This window comes from Apium graveolens, unplaced genomic scaffold, assembly GCF_009905375.1.
Source record: "Apium graveolens cultivar Ventura unplaced genomic scaffold, ASM990537v1 ctg665, whole genome shotgun sequence".
NCBI lineage: Eukaryota > Viridiplantae > Streptophyta > Magnoliopsida > Apiales > Apiaceae > Apium > Apium graveolens.
This window is the reverse complement of record NW_027419665.1, coordinates 7332-31352: the sequence shown is the minus strand read 5'-3', so window position 1 is coordinate 31352 and position 24021 is coordinate 7332. Positions and strand designations below refer to the sequence as shown.

General features: G+C 34.7%; 1 protein-coding gene across 1 annotated transcript; it reads left to right on the top strand.

Moving 5' to 3' along the window:
- Positions 1–22034: 22034 nt before the first annotated feature.
- LOC141703440 (F-box protein PP2-B15-like) lies at positions 22035–22409 on the top strand. Its single transcript, XM_074506970.1, has one exon. The coding sequence runs from the start codon at positions 22035–22037 to the stop codon at positions 22407–22409; it is 375 nt and encodes a 124-aa protein (XP_074363071.1).
- Positions 22410–24021: the final 1612 nt, after the last annotated feature.

Here is a 24021-nt window from a genome sequence, read left to right as displayed (position 1 = left end):
AGGACTGAGGGAAAGGAGTGATTTGAGTGAGATGCTGAGTTGCTCAGGCAAAAGGAGTAGAAAAGAGTGAACCTCCATATGCTATTTATTCTAGCATCGTAAAAGTGAGTGAGAGGAGTCCCACCTTAGATGGTGAAGGTGAGGGTGTGAGGGTGGGAAGCCAAGGGGAGCCCTTGATGAAAAAGAGAGAGAACGTGAGAGAAAAGCAGGTACAGAAGAACAATGGGAGGAACCTATTGTAAGTGAGTTAAGGGATGTCAATGAGGTAGATAAAGAGAGACTATTTTAGCAAGAATATCAAGTTGTTATAGATTCTGTCTCTTTTGATGCTGAGGCATTTACTCACCCAGTCCCAACATATCAAATCTTAGCTGAACAGGGCGATGAGGATGCAGAGAAGACTCTAAATTTGGTACACACTACAACCTCTATGCTAAGGGCAAAGGATGCAATCAACTCTCTTCCATCTACAGCTGGTGATGATTTTGAGTATAATTCTGTTGATTCTTTTGGGGATGATTCTCATGGACAAGATGTTGATAAAACTGGCATGAACATAGGGAGAGATGCAGAACCTAGCTCAGCTACAGATACTTCAGCCTGGATTTTAACCAAAGATTGCAGTTATCATCACTTCACATCCACTCTATTCAAGCTAATTCATCAGACTCAAATAACCATTCAAGCCACCACCAATGCCAGTACCAAAAGTCTTCTAGAAGCCCATCTTGAATCTCTGCAACTGCACAAAATTCAGACTCTTAAACAAACTCAAGATGTGGATGACATCAAGAACACTATTGAGGCACTTAAAAAGAACCTCAATGAAAGACTGAAGTTTAAACTTCCTGAGTCAACAATGAGAGACATTCAACAGAAACTTAGGAAGGAAACTGACTTAAATAGACAGGTTGAGGCATTGGATTTAAGACTGACACAAGTGGAGAACTCAGTTGCCAAGATACTTGTCAATCAAGAAACTCAGACACGTCTTTTTCAACAACTGGTGGCTGCTCAAACTTCCAATTATGCCTTACTTGATGATAATAAAAAGGGGGAGAAGGATATGCATGTACAAGTCAGTAAGGTAATAGTTCCAGCCATTACTTTCACAAAGCCACCAATATTAGACAGCATTGATTTGATCAACTTAGCAGCAGCTGAACTAAAGCTGAAAGAACAAAGACAAAAGATAGATAAAAAAAATTCAGAGGTTTTTGGCCCAACTATAACTCAAGTCAAATCTGTGAAGCACTTCACACAGTTGAATCCAATTACCCTAGAAAAAATGCATATGGGAAAAGGAGCTACGGGCGAAACCTCAACCCAAAATGTGTTCAATAACTTTGTGGTGCTGAAGCTTAAACAAGCAAGTGTCACAATATCAACAAAGCATCCAATGTTGGTTGACTATTCTCCTCCTAGGCCAAATGAAGACAAGCTGTTGGGTGCATCTATTGAAAGCTTCAAAACCACCAAAGCTGCCATGCTTAAAATAAGAATTGCAAGAATCTACAGATATGGAAAGATGATTTGTGTGATGACTGGGCACCCTCAGTTTAGAGAAGCTAAAGATGAGGAAAATAGAAGATTAGGAGCTCGGAAAAGAATGAAGAAGCAGGCCACTAAAGGAGTGAAAAGAAAATTGGAAATGCCTGCAACTCCAACTGAAACTGAGAAAACCTCATCTATAGAAAAGCAAGAACCAAAGAAGTGAGGAAAAGGGTATTGGAAGGTTAGAGTAAAAAGGAAGCTATCTGATGATGAGGAAAAAGAGGAAGCTAAAATAATTCGGTCTACCAATACAAGTCAAACAACTGTGCCTATAATGGAGCAAGTTTAGTTCAAGGTCCATCATGATGTGAATTTTTATGGTGAGCCAATTATTCCCAAGAATGAACCAATAGACTGGGACAGCTTACCTATTCCTGAGCTAAATATTCTAATTCTAACTATATCAAAAAGGAAGAAGCAATCAGCAAGAAAGCAAGTCAAGCCTGTCTTATCCCAATCTAAATCCTTATCCAAACATAAGCCAATAGTCAACAAAGGAGATCAACTCTTTATCAGTGACGTAAAAGAGTTCTCAAACATCAACCTTTATATGGATGAGCTAGATAAAGTGAGAGAAATTGATGCCCACAACAGACTCCTAGAAAGATTGGTGTTCAGGTGCAGGGGTGGAAAGGAAATCACATGGCATCTACATAGGATTCTCAATGAAGGCTACATGGTCTTGGTGAAAGTATTCTCTGCAATTAAGAAATATTTTGGATTCACCAAGGTGGCCAAAACAGAGGTACTCAATAAAATTCAATAAATAAGACAAAGCTGGAGAGATCCAAATACACTACCAAGAATCTATCTATTCCCTACACTAGAATTAGAGTGCATTTGAGACCATATTGGTTGATGGAGTTCAATGATGAAAAATGTACCAGAAGATTCTTTAGACTTGAAGACCAGCTGAAAATATCAAGCAATGATACTCTCAAGAAAATGTAGGAGAAGCTGGATCTCAATAATGAAGATAAATCTGAGTTCTACAGACAACTCCATCACCAAATAGAAGAAAATAATGAGAAACTTGGAAAGAAGACTAGACAATCAAGGAAAAAGGATTAATTTTCTCAGTCTAGAAGAGCACCTGGAAAATGGCTTGTGAGATTTTCGTGAACCTTCTTTTGTGCAATTTTCAATAAAATACAGCATTTATCATTTTTATCTACTATTGATTGTTTATTTTGTGTAAGGTGTTTTGTTATCATCAAGTCCTCCTAAATTTATGCCTATAATTTTAGTAGACATAAATTGGGAAAGATTGTTAGGAATATGTTATAGGTTTGATGATAACTCACCAAACCACCTCAGTAGATTTAATTAAGTGATTTTGTAACTATCAACGAATAACCATACTTGTTCATCCGTTGATAGAGTAGTTTATATTTCAATAAGTTTTTGTAGCACATTTCTGTATACTGTAATAACTTAGAAGTTTAAAAGTTGTGGAATATTATAAGTCATGTTGACTACTAGAATGATATGCAAAATAGGTCGGCTAATTGTAAATATTAGATACCTTGTAATTTTGCATAAGTGAAACTGTATCTACTGCTAAGAAGATACTTTCAACGGATAAACTACAAAGTTTCAGTGGATGTGTTATTCCTAGAGGACTAACAATGAGATTTACAGAAGGGGGGTTGAATGTAAATCTCAAAACTTTTTCAGGTTTTGAGAAGTTTATTAAAGCAGTGTGTTCTAGATGAACAAGTGTATGAATTGCTTTGAGCTAATGCAGACAGATATATATTCAAACACAAAATGTAAAGAACACAACAAACTTTAAAAACTTTTCTGGTGGATTTGTTGTTCCACCAGAGATGGTATATTAGAAAATCTGTGTTCAACAATGTTGATCACAGCTGCATCCTAGTACAAACTAGATGAATTTTCTCTCAAGATATTTCTTAACAGCTCTGGAAAATCTCACACTAATTACTAGCTTCTTCTTGGTTTATATATTACCAAGTGTACAAGTGAAAAACAATATAAAATTACAATAGTAAAATAAGTTCTTCACTTGCTTCTTTTCCTGTTCACTCAAGTACTTTGTTGACTATTGCATCTTTGTACTAAAGAAGAACGGCTGCTTTTTCTGTTGATCCTGAAATTCGGCTACCACATCTCACTTTTCTCTGTCAACCCATGTGCCTCTGTTTGTAGGTACAACTACCACTTATCAACGGCTAATTAGCAGAACATCCGTTGAAGCTTTCATCCGTTGATGACTTCATCCGTTGAAGGATGTTATCCGTTGAAGCTTTCATCCGTTGATGCTCTCATCCGTTGAAGGATGTTATCCGTTGAAGCTTTAGAGACATCCGTTGAAGCTTAGCTTCTCATCCGTTGAAGGTCTTTAAGTCATCCGTTGATACCACTTCATTTATACAAAATTACAAGGCATGAAATATTTACAATTGGCCTTCCTATCTGCATATCATCTAGTAGTCAACATGACTTATAGTTTCTCTCAACTTCTAAGAATTACATTTTAAATACAGAGACTGAAATATGCTACAATACTAGACTTATTTCTAAGTAAAGCTACACCATCAACGGATAGCCAAAGTGGTCTTATCCGTTGAGGCTACAGACACTAAATTTCTACTTAAGTGTTTTGTTAAACATATCATCAAACTAATGCACATATATTCCTAACAATCTCCCCCTATTTATGTCTATAAGAATTGTAGGCATAAATTCAGGGTTAACTTGATGATAACAAAACACTTAACAAATATTTGAATTGAAACTAAGTAGAAATATAAAAGTGCTGCAAAAGTGTATGTACTAGGAGGTAATTGAAGATTTACAGTATTTCCAAGGGTGCTCCTCTAGCCTGAGCAAATCATCATTTTCTTCTTTGTTCCCTGGTTTTCTTTCCTAGCCCTTTGTCATTTTCCTCAAATTGGAGTTGGAGTTGTCTGAAGAATTCAGCTTCATCTTCATCACTGATATCCAACTTAGATTGCATTTCCTTGAGAGTTTCATTGCTGGCAATCTTGAGTTGGTCTTCAAGTCTGAAAAATCTTCTGACTCCTTTGTCATCTCTAAATTCCATCAACCAATGAGGTGATTTGTGAATTTTAGTTCCCCTTTCTTGTATGAGTAAGGTTCTGGGCAAAGCATTTGGTTCCCTCCAAGTCTTCCTTATGTTGGCAATCTTGTTGAGAATTTCAGTCTTGGCTGTTCTGGTAAAGCCAGAATCCTTTTTGATGGCTGAAAAGACTCTGATCAAGGTAGAGTAGCCTTCATTTAGAATCCTGTAGAGAGGCCATGTTCTTTCCCCAGCTCCCTTATATCTGAAAACCAATCTCTCTGGTAGCTGTCTGTAGGCAGCTATTCCCCTTACTTCCTCCAGCTCATCCAGATAGAGATTAATGTCTGAAGCTTCTTTTATGTCACAGATGTGAACATAATCATCTTTAGAAATGGGTGGCTTAGGGTTAGGTTTTTGTTTTTGAGTGAATTTCTTAGAGGTTAGGGGAGGTGTAGATTTAGATTTGCTTTTCTGTTTCTTTGGTAGTGGTAGAGTGGTTAAAAAGGTAGGCAATGTGATGTTGTCCCAATCAATAGGTTCCTCTTTTGGAATGATTGGTTCACCATGGATATTTATAGAGGGATCAGCAACAAAAGGTTTAGGTATGGAAGGTAGTGGTTTAGATATAGATTTGGTATCTTCAGGGTTATCTTCACTCCTTCTGTGTGCCTTGGCCTTTCTTCTGTTTCCCTTCTGCCATTCCTCTCTTTCTTCCATATTTTCACCAAATATGCTCCCAAGAACCTCATCTAAGTTAGCAATCTTTTCTTCACCCCTGACTTCAATTCCTTTCATTTCTTCAACTTGGCTTGACTTTAGCTGTTTTTCAAGCTTTGCTTGTGCTCTTTTGTCAGCCTTGAGTTTTACAGCTTCTTTCTTCAACCTTCTGGTTTCTTCCCTTTTGGCCTTTAGAAATTTGGGATGTCCTTGCATCACACAGATACTCTTTCCCTCTCTATAGATAAAGGCCATGTCCATTCTCTCACCCTTGTCCTTGGTCTCCTTCTTCTTTATGATGCTTGCACTTAGAACTTTGTCTCCATCAGGTTTTGGAAGAGGAAAGTCTACTTCCTGCATCTGAGCAAAGTCTAGGGGATTCTTTGTGGAGTCCATACTGGATCTAGTGTTAGGCTTTAGAACCATAGGTTTTAAATTCTTGAAAGAAGTCTCTCCAACCTTATTTCTCCCTACTGGCTTGAGCTCCATGTTGATTGGTTCAATCTTTGTGCTAAATTTCACAGATGTTGATTTATTTTGTGTAGAACCAAACACCAATTGCAACCTTTCATCAATTCTCCTCCATTGTTCTTTCATTTGTATTTCAGCTGCTGCTAGCTGAATCAAATCAATTCCATCAGGTTTTCCCTTGATTTGAATGATTGGAGAGGTAGTGATGGCAGGAACTAGCACTTTAGATATCTGAATCTTTGTAGAGGGCTCTCCTTCCCCTTCCCTTTTATTCTCCCCCTTTTTGTTATCATCAAGGAGAGGGGTCAAGCCTTGTGCTTTTGCCAGCTGCATTAGGAGATTGGTTTGAGATTGTTGGTTGAGAAGAAGGGTGGCCACAGAATCTTCAATTCCTTGAACTCTGTCTTCCAACTTGGCCAGCCTTTGTTCAGTAACTGATTCCTTTTTCAATCTCGAAACCAAGTCCTGCAAAGTACCATAGGGCATGACTGAATCCAATTTTTCTGAAGTGAAGGATTTCAAGTCAGCAATATCTTTCCTGAGATCATCTAGACTCATATTTTGCTTTACTTTCTGCAACTTCATGAGATGCAGTGAGTCCAGGTGAGCTTGGAGGATAGCCTTGATATTTGCATTTGAAGTGTTCTGAATGGCCTGTTGAATAGTGATGATTTGTTTGACCAAGTGGACATTGAATTCACCTGTTCTATGCTCCTTAGTCAGGGCCCATTCAGGTAGATTAGGAATGGAACTAGGGTCTTCATCTCCCCCTATGTTCATGCTTCCATCAGAAGAAATAGAGTCATCATCATCAGAATTTACTCCAAATTCCTCAGATGGCTCACCAGCTGTAGAAGGCATCCTGTTAATAGCAGCTTTATCCCTTTGAAGAGATTCTGTTGAGTGCACTAGATGTAGTGTCCTTTCTGCCTTCTCATTGCCCTGAGCAGCCAACATTTGATAGGCTGTCACAGGATGAGTAAAAGTGTTAGCATCCAAGGAAATGTTATCAATTACAGCTTTGTAATGTTGCTGAAATTGTCTTTCCTTTTCAGCATCATCCACAATCATTGACTCATGAGCAATGGCTGGTTCCATCCTTGTATCAACTGTACCTGCTTTTCTCTCTTTTTCTCTATGTTCTTGCATCAGGGGCTCCCCCTGGCTCACACATCTCACTCCCTCACCTTCACCTTCTAAGGTGGTACTCCACTCACTGACTTTTGCCATGCTGGAAGAAATAGCATGCATTTTTGTGCTCTCAATCTCTCCTTTTGCCTGGGAGCAACCCAGCCTCTCACTCAAATTTTCACTCCCTGCCCTCAATCCTAAAAGTGATTGCACAGTATTCATGTCTTCTACACTTGGAATCATTTCAGTTATTTGTGTAGAGACTATCAACGGATGTGGAATATCCGTTGAAGTTGAAACTGTTGTTATCAACGGATAACTGCTGTTAAGCTTATCCGTTGAAGAGCAACCACTTGTCAACGGATGAGTGATATCCGTTGAAGAAGGAAAAGAAGATGAAATTGAAAGTGATATAACTGTTGAATCTGTATAGATTGATTTGATATGTGTTGATACAGATCCTTCAATTATATCTGAAAGAATTTGCGGGTGATCCAACAAATCATCTAAAAGATGATGATCACCTGTATTTGAGTGGGGCTCCTCCCTGAGTTGTAAAGAGGGAGAATCAGGAATTGATGGGAATAACATATCCACATCCAGAGATGGTGAAGAAGTATTTGGTGATTGATGTGTAGTTATTGTGAGAGAATGGGGCTGTGACTCCACATTTATTGGAGTCACATCAAACTGAGTTTGAGAAGGCACAGAGACAGATGGATGTATCTGTGCAGTGTGTGCACCCTGTGTAGAAGATTGGGTTCTAGCCTTCTTTCTTCTAATAAAAGCTTTTGTAGGTGAGTGTTTGGCTTTAGTGTCCCTCCCTCTTTTGTTCTGTGTTCCTGGTTGGGAACTCTTTTCAATAGTAACATCCTTTTGGGAGGATGCTACTAGGGATGTGCTAGAAACCTTTTCAACCACCACAGCTTTTTGAGAAACTGGGGCTTGGCTAGCTTGGGAAGCACTCAACTCTCCTTCCTTATCCTGGGGGTTTCTTTGATGTTCACCCCTCCCCTCACCACTCACACCCTGTTCACTTCCCTCAGGGTTAATGGTTGTTGTTACAACTGTTGTCTTTTGAGAAACAACAGAGGTGGTTTTCTTTGTCTTGGATTTTGAAAGTTTAGATTTGGTGACCTTGGTAGAAATCTGTTGGGGCATTGACACAGATTTCATGGCCACACTAGAAGATAAAGAAATAGAGAGGTTGGAAGAAGTAGGAGTTGTAGAAGCAATTACCTCACCTACCTGAGGTGCATTCATGATTGGTAAATACACCAATGGCACACTGCTGTTAAGATCCATTCTCTTCAAGTCTGCAAGAACTCTTTTCTCTTGTGCCCAGCACTTGAGTTTATTATTCTCATTGATTATGACTAAACCTTCAGCAACATGGTTAGCCAATAACATAAAGAATCTAGCATAATAGATGTTATTAGGTCTATTAGCTTTGTTACCCAATCTAGTACCTAATTCTAGCATCACATAGTTGCTAAAGTTAAAGTACCTATCAGAAACAAGCATATAGAACATATTAACAAGAGATGAAGTTATGGCATCAAAATTACTAATTTTCCCAGAGAAAACCTTTATGAAGGCATCCCCAAGAAAACTCCATTCTTTCCTAAGGCCTTTTCGTCTAATACCCCCTAAATTAGCAGAGTTAAGAGAGTAACCTATGGAATCTAACATGCTGGATACATCACTATCAGTGTGTGGTGTCATGGCATTGTTCTCAGGTAATTTAAAACATGCTTGTAAGTCATCACAGTTAATACAGTGATTTTTACCTTTGAGAGTGAAGGAGATAGTCATATCCATGGAGTTGAACTCAGCAGTTGTCCAAATCTCCTCAACTACTTCACAGAAAATCGTTGGGGCTTCCAGCATTGCATAGCTAAGTTTACAGTTTTTGATGAAGTCCATCATTTTGTGATAATCTGAGTGGGCTTCATTCTTTTCTACCAGAGCTATGAAATTGTTCTTCTCGTAGATGAACCCAGATTGAGACATAATCTTCACGACTGGTGCCATTGTTGTGAGTAGAAATTGCAGAGAATAACTTGAAGGTTTTGCAGAGAGAAAATGGTAAATGCTTGAAATTCTAAGAAAGCGTAAAGTAATAATGAACAATCAGAAGGGCTTATATGCTTTCAAAGAAAAAGAAATAAATAAAGGATTAATCAATAAGTAGGTGTTAGTGAATTTCAGCCGTTTAAGAATAAACTGTAAGTATTCTAATAACTACCTTTAAAACCAATACATACAGATGTATGTATGGTATCAACGGTTAAGAAAATAGAATCAACGGCTGTGAAACACCTCAAACGTCTGATGTGACATTTCAACGGATAATGTAAATTGTCATCCGTTGAAAGGTACTTCAGCTTTATCCGTTGACGGATAAAAGTTCCAGAGATATACTTGTCTTTCAACGGATAATGAATATCCGTTGATAGAGCAATTTTGACTTTCAACGGATAGGGAACATCCGTTGATGGAATAAACTTTGTTAAAAGTCAAATTTGTTCTAGCAACTAATATATTTCAGGCTTCTCATCAAATTGCAAAGAAGACATGAATTTTAAGAGTAATTAAGCATACCTAGCTCACTTACCAATCTTGTGAATGTTGATTCATCAAGTGGCTTGGTAAATATGTCAGCAATTTGTTGTTCACTTGGAACAAAATGTAGTTCCACTGTACCATTCATGACATGCTCCCTAATGAAGTGGTACTTGATATCAATGTGCTTGGTCCTTGAGTGCTGTACAGGATTCTCTGTTATGGCTATGGCACTTGTGTTGTCACAAAAGATAGGTATTCTATCAACATGAAGTCCATAATCAAGGAGTTGATTCCTCATCCATAACATTTGAGAACAGCAACTTCCAGCAGCAATGTATTCAGCCTCAGCTGTAGAAGTAGAGACTGAATTTTGCTTTTTGCTAAACCATGATACAAGCTTGTTTCCCAGGAATTGGCAGGAGCCTGTTGTACTTTTCCTGTCTATTTTGCAACCTGCATAGTCTGCATCTGAATAACCAATTAGATCAAAGCCAGATTCTCTAGGATACCAAATTCCTAAATTTGGTGTACCCTTGAGATATCTGAAAATTCTCTTGATAGCAATTAAGTGAGACTCCCTAGGATCAGCTTGAAATCTAGCACACAGACATGTAGCAAACATTATATCTGGTCTGCTAGCAGTTAAATATAAAAGTGAACCAACCATGCCTCTATAACTTGTAATGTCCACAGACCTTTCAGTCTTATTTAATTCAAGTTTGGTGGCAGTGGCCATGGGAGTTTTTGCAGATGAGCATTCCATTAAGTCAAACTTCTTTAAAAGATCATAAATATATTTAGTTTGACTAATGAAAATTCCATCACTAACTTGTTTAACTTGTAAACCAAGAAAATAGGTTAGTTCTCCCATTAGGCTCATTTCATATTTACTTTGCATTAGCTTAGCAAACTTTTTGCAAAGTTTATCATCTATAGAGCCAAATATTATGTCATCTACATAAATTTGAACAAGTATACTAGAGCCATTAACATCCCTAAAGAAGAGAGTTTTATCAACAGTACCTCTAGTGAAGTGATTCTCCAAAAGAAATTTTGATAAGGTTTCATACCAGGCTCTAGGTGCTTGCTTCAGTCCATAGAGTGCTTTCAACAGATAATACACATAGTCTGGAAAATTTGGATCTTCAAATCCTGGAGGTTGACTTACATAGACTTCTTCCTCTAATTTCCCATTTAGAAATGCACTCTTGACATCCATTTGATAGACTTTGAAATTGGCATGGGCTGCATGGGCTAGAAATATTCTGATGGCTTCAAGTCTTGCAACAGGAGCATATGTTTCATCAAAATCTATTCCCTCTTGCTGAGAATAGCCTTTAGCAACCAGTCTGGCTTTATTCTTTATGATAATGCCATTTTCATCCATCTTGTTTCTGAATACCCACTTTGTGTCAATAGGACTCTTGTTCTTTGGTTTGGGTACCAGCTTCCAAACTTGGTTTCTCTCAAATTGGTTTAGCTCTTCCTGCATAGCTAATATCCAATCTGGATCCAATAGAGCTTCTTCCACTTTCTTAGGTTCCTCCTGAGATAGAAAACTACTGTACAGACATTCATCTTGAGTAGCTCTTCTTGTTTGCACTTTAGATGATGCATCACCAATGATCAGTTCAAAGGGATGATTCTTGGTCCATTTCCTTTGTGGTGGAAGATGTGCTCTAGATGAGGTGGCCTCAGTATTGTCATGATGTGAGACAGAGTGTTGACTAGTTGAAACTCCCCCTGAGTTGTTGGTCCTTTGCAGGGAACTTGGAGTTAAATCGATTATCCGTTGATGAACTATGATCAACGGATGCTTCATTTTGTACTTCAACGGATGATGCACTATGTCTTTCAACGGATACTGCATTGCTTCTATCAATGGATGCAGTATTTTGTGCATTATCCAGGGGCATGTTTTGAATCCCTTTTGAAGTGTCATCTCCATCAGTCTCCTCTTCACTATCATCACAATATATCTCAATGTTGTCAAATTTGAGTCTCTCATTATGTCCCTCATCTGTTAGTCCATCAATCTTTTTATCATCAAACACAACATGCACAGATTCCATAACAATGTTGGTTTTTAGATTGTAGACCCTATAAGATTTTCCAGCTGAATAACCAACAAATATTCCTTCATCAGCCTTTGCATCAAACTTCCCTTTATGGTCAGATTGATTCCTCAGTATAAAGCATTTACATCCAAAGACATGAAGAAAGTTTAGAGTTGGTTTTCTTCTCTTGAACAACTGATAAGGAGTCATGCCTTTAGCTTGATTGATCAAAGAAATATTCTGAGTGAAGCAGGCACAATTAACAGCTTCAGCCCAGAAATATGTTGGTAACTTTGATTCTTCAAGCATTGTTCTGGCAGCTTCAATTAAAGATCTGTTCTTTCTTTCAACAACCCCATTTTGCTGAGGTGTTCTTGGAGCTGAGAACTCATGCATGATTCCATTTTCTTCACAGAACAGCCTTAATGTCAAATTCTTGAACTCAGTTCCATTGTCACTCCTGATATTTCTAACCTTCAAGTCAGGATGATTGTTGACTTGCCTGATGTGATTGATAATGATTTCACTTGCTTCATCCTTTGATCCAAGAAAACAGACCCATGAGAACTTTGAGAAATCATCTACAATCACTAAGCAATATCTTTTTCTTGCTATTGACAATACATTGACTGGTCCAAACAAATCCATATGTAGCAGCTGTAATGGTTCATCAATTGTTGTTTCAAGCTTCTTCTGAAATGATGCTTTCCTTTGTTTGCCTTTCTGACAAGCATCACACAGACCATCCCTTGAGAATTCAACAAGAGGAATTCCTCTTACTAAGTCCTTTTTGACTAGATCATTCATTGTTTTGAAATTCAAATGGGATAGCTTCTTGTGCCATAGCCAACTCTCAACTGAACTTGCTTTGCTGAAGAGACAAGTAATAGATTCTGCATCTGTAGAGTTGAAGTCAGCTAAGTACACATTTCCTTTTCTAACTCCAGTTAGAACCACTTTGTTGTCTTCCTTACTAGTGACAACACAGGCTTCAGAATTGAAGGAAACTGTATTCCCTCTATCACATAGTTGACTGATACTCAGTAAGTTGTGCTTGAGACCATCAACTAATGCAACTTCTTCAATGATGACATTCCTTGTTGAAATCAAGCCATATCCCATAGTAAACCCTTTGCTGTCATCTCCAAAGGTTATGCTGGGGCCAGCTCTCTCTTTAAACTCTGTGAGCAGGGAGAAATCTCCAGTCATGTGTCTTGAACAGCCACTGTCCAAGTACCATAGATTTCTTCTATTTTCCTGCACACCACAAAATCAATCAATTTGATTTTGGTACCCAAGTTTCCTTGGGTCCATTCTTGTTAGCCTTTCTCCTAGACTTCATTCCTCCTGCATCTTTAGACTTAGGTGAGTTTGAGTCAACCTTGGTCTTAGATGTGGTTGGTTGAGGTGTAGGGTTAGTCACAACATTATCCAGCACATTTATAGAATTATTAGGCATGGATTGTGCATACATGTTATTCCACATTGGCATATTGTATGGCATTTGAGGCATACTGAATGCAGCAAGATAAGGATTGTTAAAATATGGCATGTTTGTAAAATGTGCATAAGGATTTTGTTGAGACATAACAGGCATAGCATGTAGAGGTGATACAGACATGTTAGGCATGGAAGAGGGTACAGTTATGGGAGATTTCTTAATAGATTTACAATTAGCAGATAGATGATTAACACTACTACAATGCACACAGCTTTTTCTAGGAGCATACTTGTCAGGTGTGTAATTGTTATGTTTGTTAACTCCTACCTTCCCATTTCTGTTGGATTTCCTTTTGGATTCCTTTTTATCCTCAACCATCTTGAGCCTATTGTTTAACTGTTCTAAGGTCATGTGCCCTACATTCACCTTTCTGACATCTTTGGATGTGCTTGCTCCTTCTTTGACAAAGTTCTTTGAAGTTGAACCAAACTTTTTGTTAAGTTTCTTTAGATTTTCTCTTTTAGAAACATCTGCCTGTCTTAATTGAGGAACCTTCAACGGATGTTCCTTTTCTTCCTTCAACGGATAACTTTCATCATCCGTTGATTCCACATCCGTTGACAGTCCATCAATTAATTCCAGTTTCTTTTTATTTTTATCCCAGGCAGTTTCACAGAATGATTCAATTCCTTGGACTTTGGCAATTTGAGCACTTACATCCCTAGATGTTTTCCAGGCTTTAATCACCTCTTGCTCTTTCTCTAATTGATTGGAAAGTATTTCTACTTTCTTAACAGATTCAGCTAGTTCATTTTCAACAGATATACAATGCAATTTGGTTTTCTCTAGGTCAATCAACTTATTTTCTAACATAGTATTTCTATTACTTAAAAACAGATTGTTCTCTTTGATCCTACTATTTTCTTTAGCAAGAGATTTAAGAGACACACGCAAATGATACAATTCAGTAGACATGTCATTGAAAGCATCATTGCACTCTTCTTTAGTAAGCTGTGTTAAATCAGTAGTGATTACCTGATTTCTTGATGAACTAACTTCGTTTTCTTCAGAATCAGCCATGAGAGCAAGGTTGACATAATCCACATCTTCATCCTCTTCATCTCCATCAGCTGCCCAGTCCTTTTCTTGAGTAATGAAAGCCCTTTCCTTCTGTTTGAGTAGATCAAAATATTTCTTTTTGTAATCTACTTGTTCAAATTTCTTCTTTTCAGAGGTTGGCTTTCTGCACTCACTTGCAAAGTGTCCACTTATACCACAATTAAAACACTTGAACTTGGATTTGTCCACCATGTTCTTATAGGGTTTAGTGGCTCTAGTGTTTTTCCTGAACTTCATCTTTGCAAATCTCCTGGACAGAAATGCAAGATGCTCATCAATACCATCAGAGTCATCTTGACTGGAGTTGTCTTCATTTTCAGCAACTTGCTCTTTACCCTTGTCTGATTCTGGATTTCTTACACCATCTTTGGAGCTTGATGTAGATCTCACAGTTTCTTTTCTGCATTCTTTCTCATTTTCAGCTACCAATGCAACTGAACCTCCTTTCTTTCTCCCCCTCTCCAATACCTCATCCTGTTCCAACTCTAGTTCATAAGTCTTCAAGATTCCATATAATCTTTCAAGAGTAAAGTCCTTATAATCCTGAGAGTTTCTTAAGGAAACAGTCATGGGTTTCCATTCCTTTGGTAAGGATCTCAAAAATTTAAGATTTGAATCCTTCACCTGGTACACTCTACCATACAGCTTCAGTCCATTCAACAGCTTTTGGAATCTATTAAATGTGTCATTTAAAGATTCATTCTCTTCAAAATGAAAGTACTCATACTGTTGAATGAGAAGCTGCATTTTGTTCTCTTTTACTTGTTCTGTACCTTCACACAGCAACTGAACTGTGTCCCAAACCTCTTTGGCAGTTGAACAATTTATCACATTATCAAACATATCCTTGTCAAGACCATTAAACAAAATGTTCATAGCCTTCTTATCCTTGTGGACTTCTTCTGTGTCTTCCATTGTCCATTCTGCTCTAGGTTTTGGAATGGATTGACCAACAGCAATTGTGGCCGTAGCAACTGTGGCTACTTTGTGGGGAATGTGAGGACCATTCTCAATGCAGTTTACATAACCTTCATCTTGGGAGAGTAGATGAAGGTGCATTTTCACCTTCCAGTGGTGATAACTGTCTTTGTCAAGAACTGGGATCTTTACTCCAATATCCTTCTTACTCATCTTTGTTAGATTCCAAGATCTTTAAACTCTTTGTATGTCAAGAGCCTGCTCTGATACCAATTGTTATTCCTAGAGGACTAACAATGAGATTTACAGAAGGGGGGTTGAATGTAAATCTCAAAACTTTTTCAGGTTTTGAGAAGTTTATTAAAGCAGTGTGTTCTAGATGAACAAGTGTATGAATTGCTTTGAGCTAATGCAGACAGATATATATTCAAACACAAAATGTAAAGAACACAACAAACTTTAAAAACTTTTCTGGTGGATTTGTTGTTCCACCAGAGATGGTATATTAGAAAATCTGTGTTCAACAATGTTGATCACAGCTGCATCCTAGTACAAACTAGATGAATTTTCTCTCAAGATATTTCTTAACAGCTCTGGAAAATCTCACACTAATTACTAGCTTCTTCTTGGTTTATATATTACCAAGTGTACAAGTGAAAAACAATATAAAATTACAATAGTAAAATAAGTTCTTCACTTGCTTCTTTTCCTGTTCACTCAAGTACTTTGTTGACTATTGCATCTTTGTACTAAAGAAGAACGGCTGCTTTTTCTGTTGATCCTGAAATTCGGCTACCACATCTCACTTTTCTCTGTCAACCCATGTGCCTCTGTTTGTAGGTACAACTACCACTTATCAACGGCTAATTAGCAGAACATCCGTTGAAGCTTTCATCCGTTGATGACTTCATCCGTTGAAGGATGTTATCCGTTGAAGCTTTCATCCGTTGATGCTCTCATCCGTTGAAGGATGTTATCCGTTGAAGCTTTAGAGACATCCGTTGAAGCTTAGCTTCTCATCCGTTGAAGGTCTTTAAGTCATCCGTTGATACCACTTCATTTATACAAAATTACAAGGCATGAAATATTTACAATTGGCCTTCCTATCTGCATATCATCTAGTAGTCAACATGACTTATAGTTTCTCTCAACTTCTAAGAATTACATTTTAAATACAGAGACTGAAATATGCTACAATACTAGACTTATTTCTAAGTAAAGCTACACCATCAACGGATAGCCAAAGTGGTCTTATCCGTTGAGGCTACAGACACTAAATTTCTACTTAAGTGTTTTGTTAAACATATCATCAAACTAATGCACATATATTCCTAACAGGATGACTCAAGACACTTTCAACGGATTATCCATTAGAGACTCAACGGATAACTCATGTGGACTATCGACGAATAACAGTGAAGTCTCGACGGATAACCAATTCAAATAACAGTTGAAAGTGACTTGACACTCACATGGGTTGATTGTATACAAAAGGAATGTGGCAGCTGATATGCAGGTTTGAGAGAACAAAGAAGCATTTTAATTTCCATTTTCATGCTTACTTGAAGGAATACAAAGATGCTGGATAGAGAAATGAAGGAACGTGTGAATAGACTTAGATATTGTTTTATATGTTTGTATTTTTCATGTGTAACTTGGTAATATATAAACCAAGAGTAGCAAGTAGAATAATTATCGATTGAATTGAGAAATAGAAAAAGCAACATATGTTATGAATTTCTCTGTTCTCTTGTAAACACTTGTAAGCAGTTGTGTGCATTCTTGCATCACAGAGTTCTCATTGAAATATATATCTCTAGTGGAAAAATCAATCCACCAAAAATGTTTTTAAACCATTGGTTTACTTACTTTGTGTCTTGAATACTTAAATCTTCTATTCCGCCATTTTGCTTATTCAAACACAATTATAGTTTGCAAAAAGATTTTTATTATTTCAAAAAGTAACCAAAATTACATTCAACCCCCTTCTATAATTCTATTATTAGATTGTTAGGGTATAACAATAAATACATTTGGATATACTTGTTTTTAAGGTTGATCCACGAAGTATACACCATACCATCTGAGAAAATTCAACGTGCATTCATTAAACATTCTTTATTTTCTCTAGTTTATTCACGTATATTTATATACATAGAGTTCATAGTTTCAGTAGTAATTTCTATTAAAACTTGTATCGTTCAAGGTGTAAACATTTATTGCTGAGTAGTTAAGCTTGGATAACAAGGGTTCAGGGAGTTGAATTACTAGAGAAGGCTATATAGGTTTGGTATAGGGCTTAAAAGGCAATTTACTCAAAGAAACAGATCAATATTATTGAATCTTGTAATTGTATCATTTCAGTGATTAATAATATATTCTTTTATCAAGTTGGTAAGACTTAGACTATCAGGAAACACCGATAACAAAAAATGGATATTTTCAAAGTAAAAAAAAAATTGAATTTAGGATTTATACATAGAAATTATATTTATAAAATAAAGAGTTCATGGTGTAGGTATTAAAATATGAATAGAGCCGTCACATTTTTACTATCTTTCAATTTTAATATTATAATATTGATATGTGATAATATTATTAAATTTTAAAATAAATATATGAGAATTATAATATTCAATATGAACGATATTCTAAAACTTAATATTTTATATATCCAAATTTGAATCTGTCAAAAATATAATATAAAAAAATATTTATATCATTAATGTTAACAAAACACAATTAATATATTATATTTAATTATTTTTTATAATCTTTTATTTGTAAAATAATTATTATATAAATAATAATATTATACTATAATCAGGATGCACATGTTATAGGCTAGCATTTTGTTAAACCGATAACAAAAGGTAAATTGTCAGGCCACAGACATATATAAAGAGATAGAGGAGGAGAAATTGCAAACACATCAAGTGATACAGAAGGAGATGGATGAAACAGAATGTTCTAACGAAAAATAGGTCGGGCAGAAAACAAAAGCATAAGAAGCTGATAGTTGGAATAAGAAAGTGACACCTTGGGTTTTATACTAATTATTACTATACGAGTGTCGGGGCTAAATTCAAAAATTGTGCCCTTAATTTATTTTTCTATTTTCAATTTTATTTACTGTAGCTCGAATTCAAATTAAAGTGAACAATCAGTATAAGAAAATAGAAAAATAACTCTTCAACTTTTTTTTTACTTTCACAAGGCAAGATCCAGCAAACCAAAATTAAAGTGAATCTAATAATATTTCAATATTAAGAAATAACAGAAAATAAGGTAAGAAATGAAAATTCTCAACCAAAACAAAAATCCTCAAACACTAAACTATATGTACTATCATAATTTCACACAAAAGTTAGACAGAAAGCTAATTGTTTAATTGAATTATAAGAAATAGGAGTAAATGTAAATAGACGTAGGAGACATGTATAATTAGAAAATTAGATAACTGCTAAGAATATGCACTAGATATTAAAATAATTTGTGAATATTTTGTTTTAATTAGAAAATTAGATAACTGCTAAAAATATACACTAGATATTAAAATAATTTGTGAACATTTTATTTTAAAATGAGCTGTGTAGAAAGGTCGTCAAAATTTTGAACCTTAAAAAATATGGGCTATGAGCGGTCACTGGTATTATCCCTTCTTTTGGACCATTTGGTCACCTAGTTTAGGTATCGGCCCGTTTTATCTCATTACAATTAACTTTCGGGACAAATTTGGGGAAGGAAATAATAAATCAAAACAGAACTAAGATGGGCACCTTATGGAGAATTGCCTATCGTTAATATTATCATTCACATCACCCAAGGATACATGTAGAGCTTCACGTGTTTCAACAGAATTAAGGGCTGCGAGGTGATTCAGATGAGTTATGGAACAAATTTTTACCACCTGATAGTAATCAAATTCTCAGGAGATCCATCTCCACCTTGACTTACACCACCAAAAAACAACTGTATTTTTTTCTCTGTGACGCTGGAAGATGGCAATGTGGTAATTCTCTCAATTATTTCTTGATTTTATTATTGGTTTACTAACTTTATTTAGGTGTATTGTTTTTAATATTTAATATGTAACATTTTGATATTTTTTATGTTTTTATATCCTTGTCTATTAATTGTATTTCAATTAAGATAGATTTTTTAAAATATTAGATCCAGTATTTTTTCAGTTAATATAAGTTTTAATTAAAACAGTTATATGTGTTTATTTTATATGTATGTAAAATAATAATTATTAAATATAATTTCAATAATTATTTCATTAATGTAAAGTTTTGTAATAAGGTTTTTAAAAATAAAATAGGTACTAAAGATTTAAAGATGAGATTTAAAGATGTATTAATGTTAGAAAAAATTATAAATAAAAATTAAATATGTATTTAATTAACATTAAGATACTTATACATATTTTAGTTAAAATATGATTATAAAATAATTGTTCCCAGTGAAAATAAGTTTTAAAATATAAAATATTATTTTCTTTAATATTTATTTGGGATCAAGTGCTTATCAAATGTTAAAGTTGGAAAACAATATATAGAAACAACTGAATGAAAGGTAAGATTATTCTTTTTAAGACTGGGATGACCAAAGTTTACCATGTGTATTACTCCATATATTTAAATTTTCTCATATATTTAAATTTATTCCCTGCCATTTTTGCATTTTACATATTATAGATGTACCCTTATCTGATCAATGTAAGGACATAAAGATTTAAATATTTCTTTATTTATAATTTATGGTTTAAATTGACATATTTTCTTCAATTTCTCCATAAAAAAATTAGTGTTTAGATGAATTATTTGTAACTATATGATTATTTATAACTATATGATTGGGAGTAAAGATTGGATAGTTGGCAACCAAAAATTTACAATAATTTATCCAAAAATTATAAATAAGTATTAGAAGTTAGAACTATTCATGATAATTTTTGGATTACTTATGTATTTGTATCATGATAAAAGAGAATGGTCCATAATCTTTTAGTTAAATTGTCTAATTACTTGATCTCATTATTGTTATAACTGAGTTTTTGGTTGGATAAAGGAAGCGGAAAAAAATGTTTAACGGTAGCTGCTAGGCAGCTTGCCATTGTTCCTTGGTGGTGGCTCTGATTATATGATTGTAACTCAAGGTATGTGAATAATTATTGTTGCATTATTTACATACATGCAAAGGTACATTTTGCTAGATACTAATCTCTTTCTAGCTACAAATACTTGTGCATCACTCTATATAATCATAATAACTTTGTTTAAGTATTTTCTTTCTAGTATGACAAACTAATAAGTGTGGGAATTATGGTCAATGGTTGTAGCAAGAGGATTCACTCTAGTTGGAAACTGTTAGCTTGTGTGTTGAGTTGTATAATGTAGTATTATATTTTCTGCATACCTCAGTTGAAAAGAATCATTTAGGGATCAGGGTGACAAGACAAATTAAGGGGTTGTTTAGAGTCCCACAATATCAAATTTTTTAAAAATTATGTATATTTTATAAATTTTGCTTAATTTTGATAAAAGATGTTATTTAATGTATAAAATGGAATGCTTTTTTGAAAATAAAGTAGCAAAACAATATATTGAAGGGTATTTTTCAAAATATTCACATTTTTATCTATTAATAATAACATTTTAATAACAAAATCTTGAGGTAAGACGAAACCTTTTTGTTAAAATATGCAATCTCTTTAGGTATTGGCTTTTTTGGGCAAAAAAATAAAAAAAAAATAGTAAAACAGTAGTACTAATAAAGATAATTAAATACAATATTATGCATATTTATTTCCCATATGAATGCAAATAAGAAGTCTATATTACATGTAGCCCGGTCTATTACCTTAAATAATTTGAACAATTTCACCTCACCGGTCACACCCAACCAGCTAATTACAATTTAAAGATAAATCTAAACAATTTTAATTATTCTCGATCTCCATTCGTAAATACAAGTCAATTTTATGAAATGCAGGTCACATGACATTATCTTGTAAAAGATGTAAATCACTTTAAGCAATTACTATTAAAAATCATAGTACTAATAGAGAAAGTGTTAGTTCACATAATAAATCATTAATAATATTTTTGATATGCACATATTTTGATATTTAATATTTTATAATATTATTGATATACATATATTTTATGAAAAAATAATATTTTAAATGTGATTTAATAGTAGAATTAGAACTGCAAGGTCGTATTTTTTCAAAAGCATACTTCCTCCTTTTTTTGGTAAAAACACTTTTCTAATGAGCAGATTTTAAAATTTTAATAAAATAGGATTTGAGCTAATTTTGAGCAAGAAACTTTAGTTTTGTGTGCAACAACTCCAAACTAGGGGTAATCCAGTTGAGCCGAGTCCTAGACTGTGGCTCGGCTCGAACTCAATAAAAATAGTTCGGGTTCGAGTTTTGAACTCGATCGAACTTTTAATTTCAAGTAAAAAGTTCGGTAGGCTCGAGTTCGGTTTGAAAACTCGAATTTAGTTCACTAAGTATTAACAAAAATTCGAAATAGGATGGTTCGGCTCAAGTTCGATTGGATAATAAATAAATAATATATAAAAAATATAAAAATATTTTTATAATAAAAAAAACTGAAAATAATAGCGACTCAATAAGGCGCAAACATTACGAGCCGAGTAATCAAAAGTTCGAACTCGACTCGGTTACAAATTTGAAAAACTCGAGCTCGAGCTCGGCTCGATTAATTTCCAGCCGAATTGGAATTTTTTACGAGTCGGGTTCGAGTAACTCACGAACAGTTTGACTAATTTACAGTACTCCGAACGCATGGTAAGCGAGGAATATGATTAAAGCCGTCCTCTCATCACATGTATCAAGCATTCATGCCTCAATGTATTATCATGTGAACAGATTTTCAGAGGAGGTTGTTGTACTTGACAAGGGGCGGTGTCTTGATATTCGTGACAAAATGAAATTGGAATGGTGTCTTGATATTCGTGGCAAAATGAAATTGGAATGTTGTCTCCTCACAGCACTTATGAAACATATTTTGTCTTTAAAATATATGAGGATGCCTGCGGACTTGATTCGGCAAAGACATCCATTAGATTTGTTAATGAAAGAGAGGAGGTGCCTGATGATGAAGCTAGGACAATTTATTTTGATCCAAGAACATCTGCACACAACATTGAGCAACGAAATGGAGAGCTTAGTCGGTGGAGGAAGGACGAATGGATGGAGATTAAGATAGCAGAGTTTGAGACCGGTGCAAGAGATGATGATGATGAGGTGGAGACGCAATTTATGTCAACTGATACAAATGTACTCAAGGCTGGCCTTATCATACAAGATTTCGAGTTAAGGCCTAAACAATCCATGACAGTTGTTTAATGAATTTATATGTTGACATGCTTTATTTTGTCTTTAAAAACTTTTCTTATGTAATATGAATTATCTGTTATTTGAAGGATGTTGATAAATTATGTTTTATGTAAAATTTAAGGTTTTTAAGACATTGTTATTTGTATTATGGTGTGTCCAATTTTAAGGCCCATATAGTTTTCTTTATTTAGGTTATCTCCAATTATAAATTTATTTTATAATACCTTCATGTGCAATATATCACCTTTTTAACTTAATCACTAATTTATTTCCAATCATGACTTTAAATATAATTTCAAATTTACTTCAAACATCATTATAATTAGATACAACATACACAATCCCTCCTTACACATCATGAGGTATGTGTTATTTTATTATTTAATATTGCAGTCTTCTCAAGATGGCTGCTTTATCTCTAAGTGTTACTTCATAGTTCTAAGTGAAACTCTTCATTATTCTAAATATAAAGTTAGAGAAGAGAGTTATTGGAGATGATTTTTTGATATTTTAACTTCAAATATAAAGGAATTGGTGCTTATCACCATTGAAGATGTCCTTACTGCATGACATAGGCTGAATCTCCTCTGATGAGTAAAATTTAATATACATAACTTTGGAAAAGAAAGCTACTCTTTTGAGGTGCTTGAAGTTACTGGTGATTGAATTATTGAGTGATTCAGTTAAATATAATTATACATGGAAAATTAAATTTCACTAGGGAGGGTGGCCGACTTAAAATCAATGGTTGACCGGCCGGTCAAGCATTTATAGTCTGTGTACTCATTTTTATTTTTTTCCCCGCCGGGTCAAAAAATAATTTTTTAAAAAATTGGTGAGAACTAGATTTGACTCGAGTACTCGAGATCAAACGAGGGTTTGATTTTTTTAATTTTTTTAATTATTTATTTTAAAAATATCCTGAAAAAAGATCAAACATGAAATTATATATGCTTTAACTTTTTCTTAATTATTGACATTTATTAGAAGAGATATGTGATTTATTATTAAAATTTATGTTTGATTATTCTATCAAAAATTATCAATAGCAATTGATATTTGACTTTATTATTTCAGTGTGTTATTATTCTATTAGTATTATTACATAGTTTTATTTTTTTATTAGTATAAAATTACACGAGAGAAAAAAAATAATAAAAAAATGATATCAGATTAGTTATCCTAATATGTTAGGTAACACACACACTGTAGAGGGGGTGAATACAGTGTATAGTACACTCAAATCGAACTTTAAGATCTTAAGTAACAGAAAACAAACTTTATTGAAACAATAAACTCTGTTACAGTATGGAACTGTTACCTCTCAGTGATGAACAAATATCACGAGAGCTGCTAGGGTTATCTAGAATAATAACTTCGATAATGATAACACTTATAGTGTAAACCCTATGCCTGTGTTTATATACTACACTGTTACAAGATAATCGCTAATTGATATGGAATATAATTCTGCTTCCTAAAATATATCAATCAGATATCTTTTCTTCCAAGTATTCCATTCTTCACGGAATTCCTTCTTCATGCATATCTCTTCTTATGTTTATCTCGATCTTCTTTCCTTTAATCAGCTACTGTCCTTATCTGATTGTCCTTCAGCACT

Excerpts from the sequence above, each read along its gene's own strand:
- LOC141703440 (XM_074506970.1), top strand. The coding sequence starts at position 22,035 with ATGTTGTCTCCTCACAGCACTTATGAAACATATTTTGTCTTTAAAATA.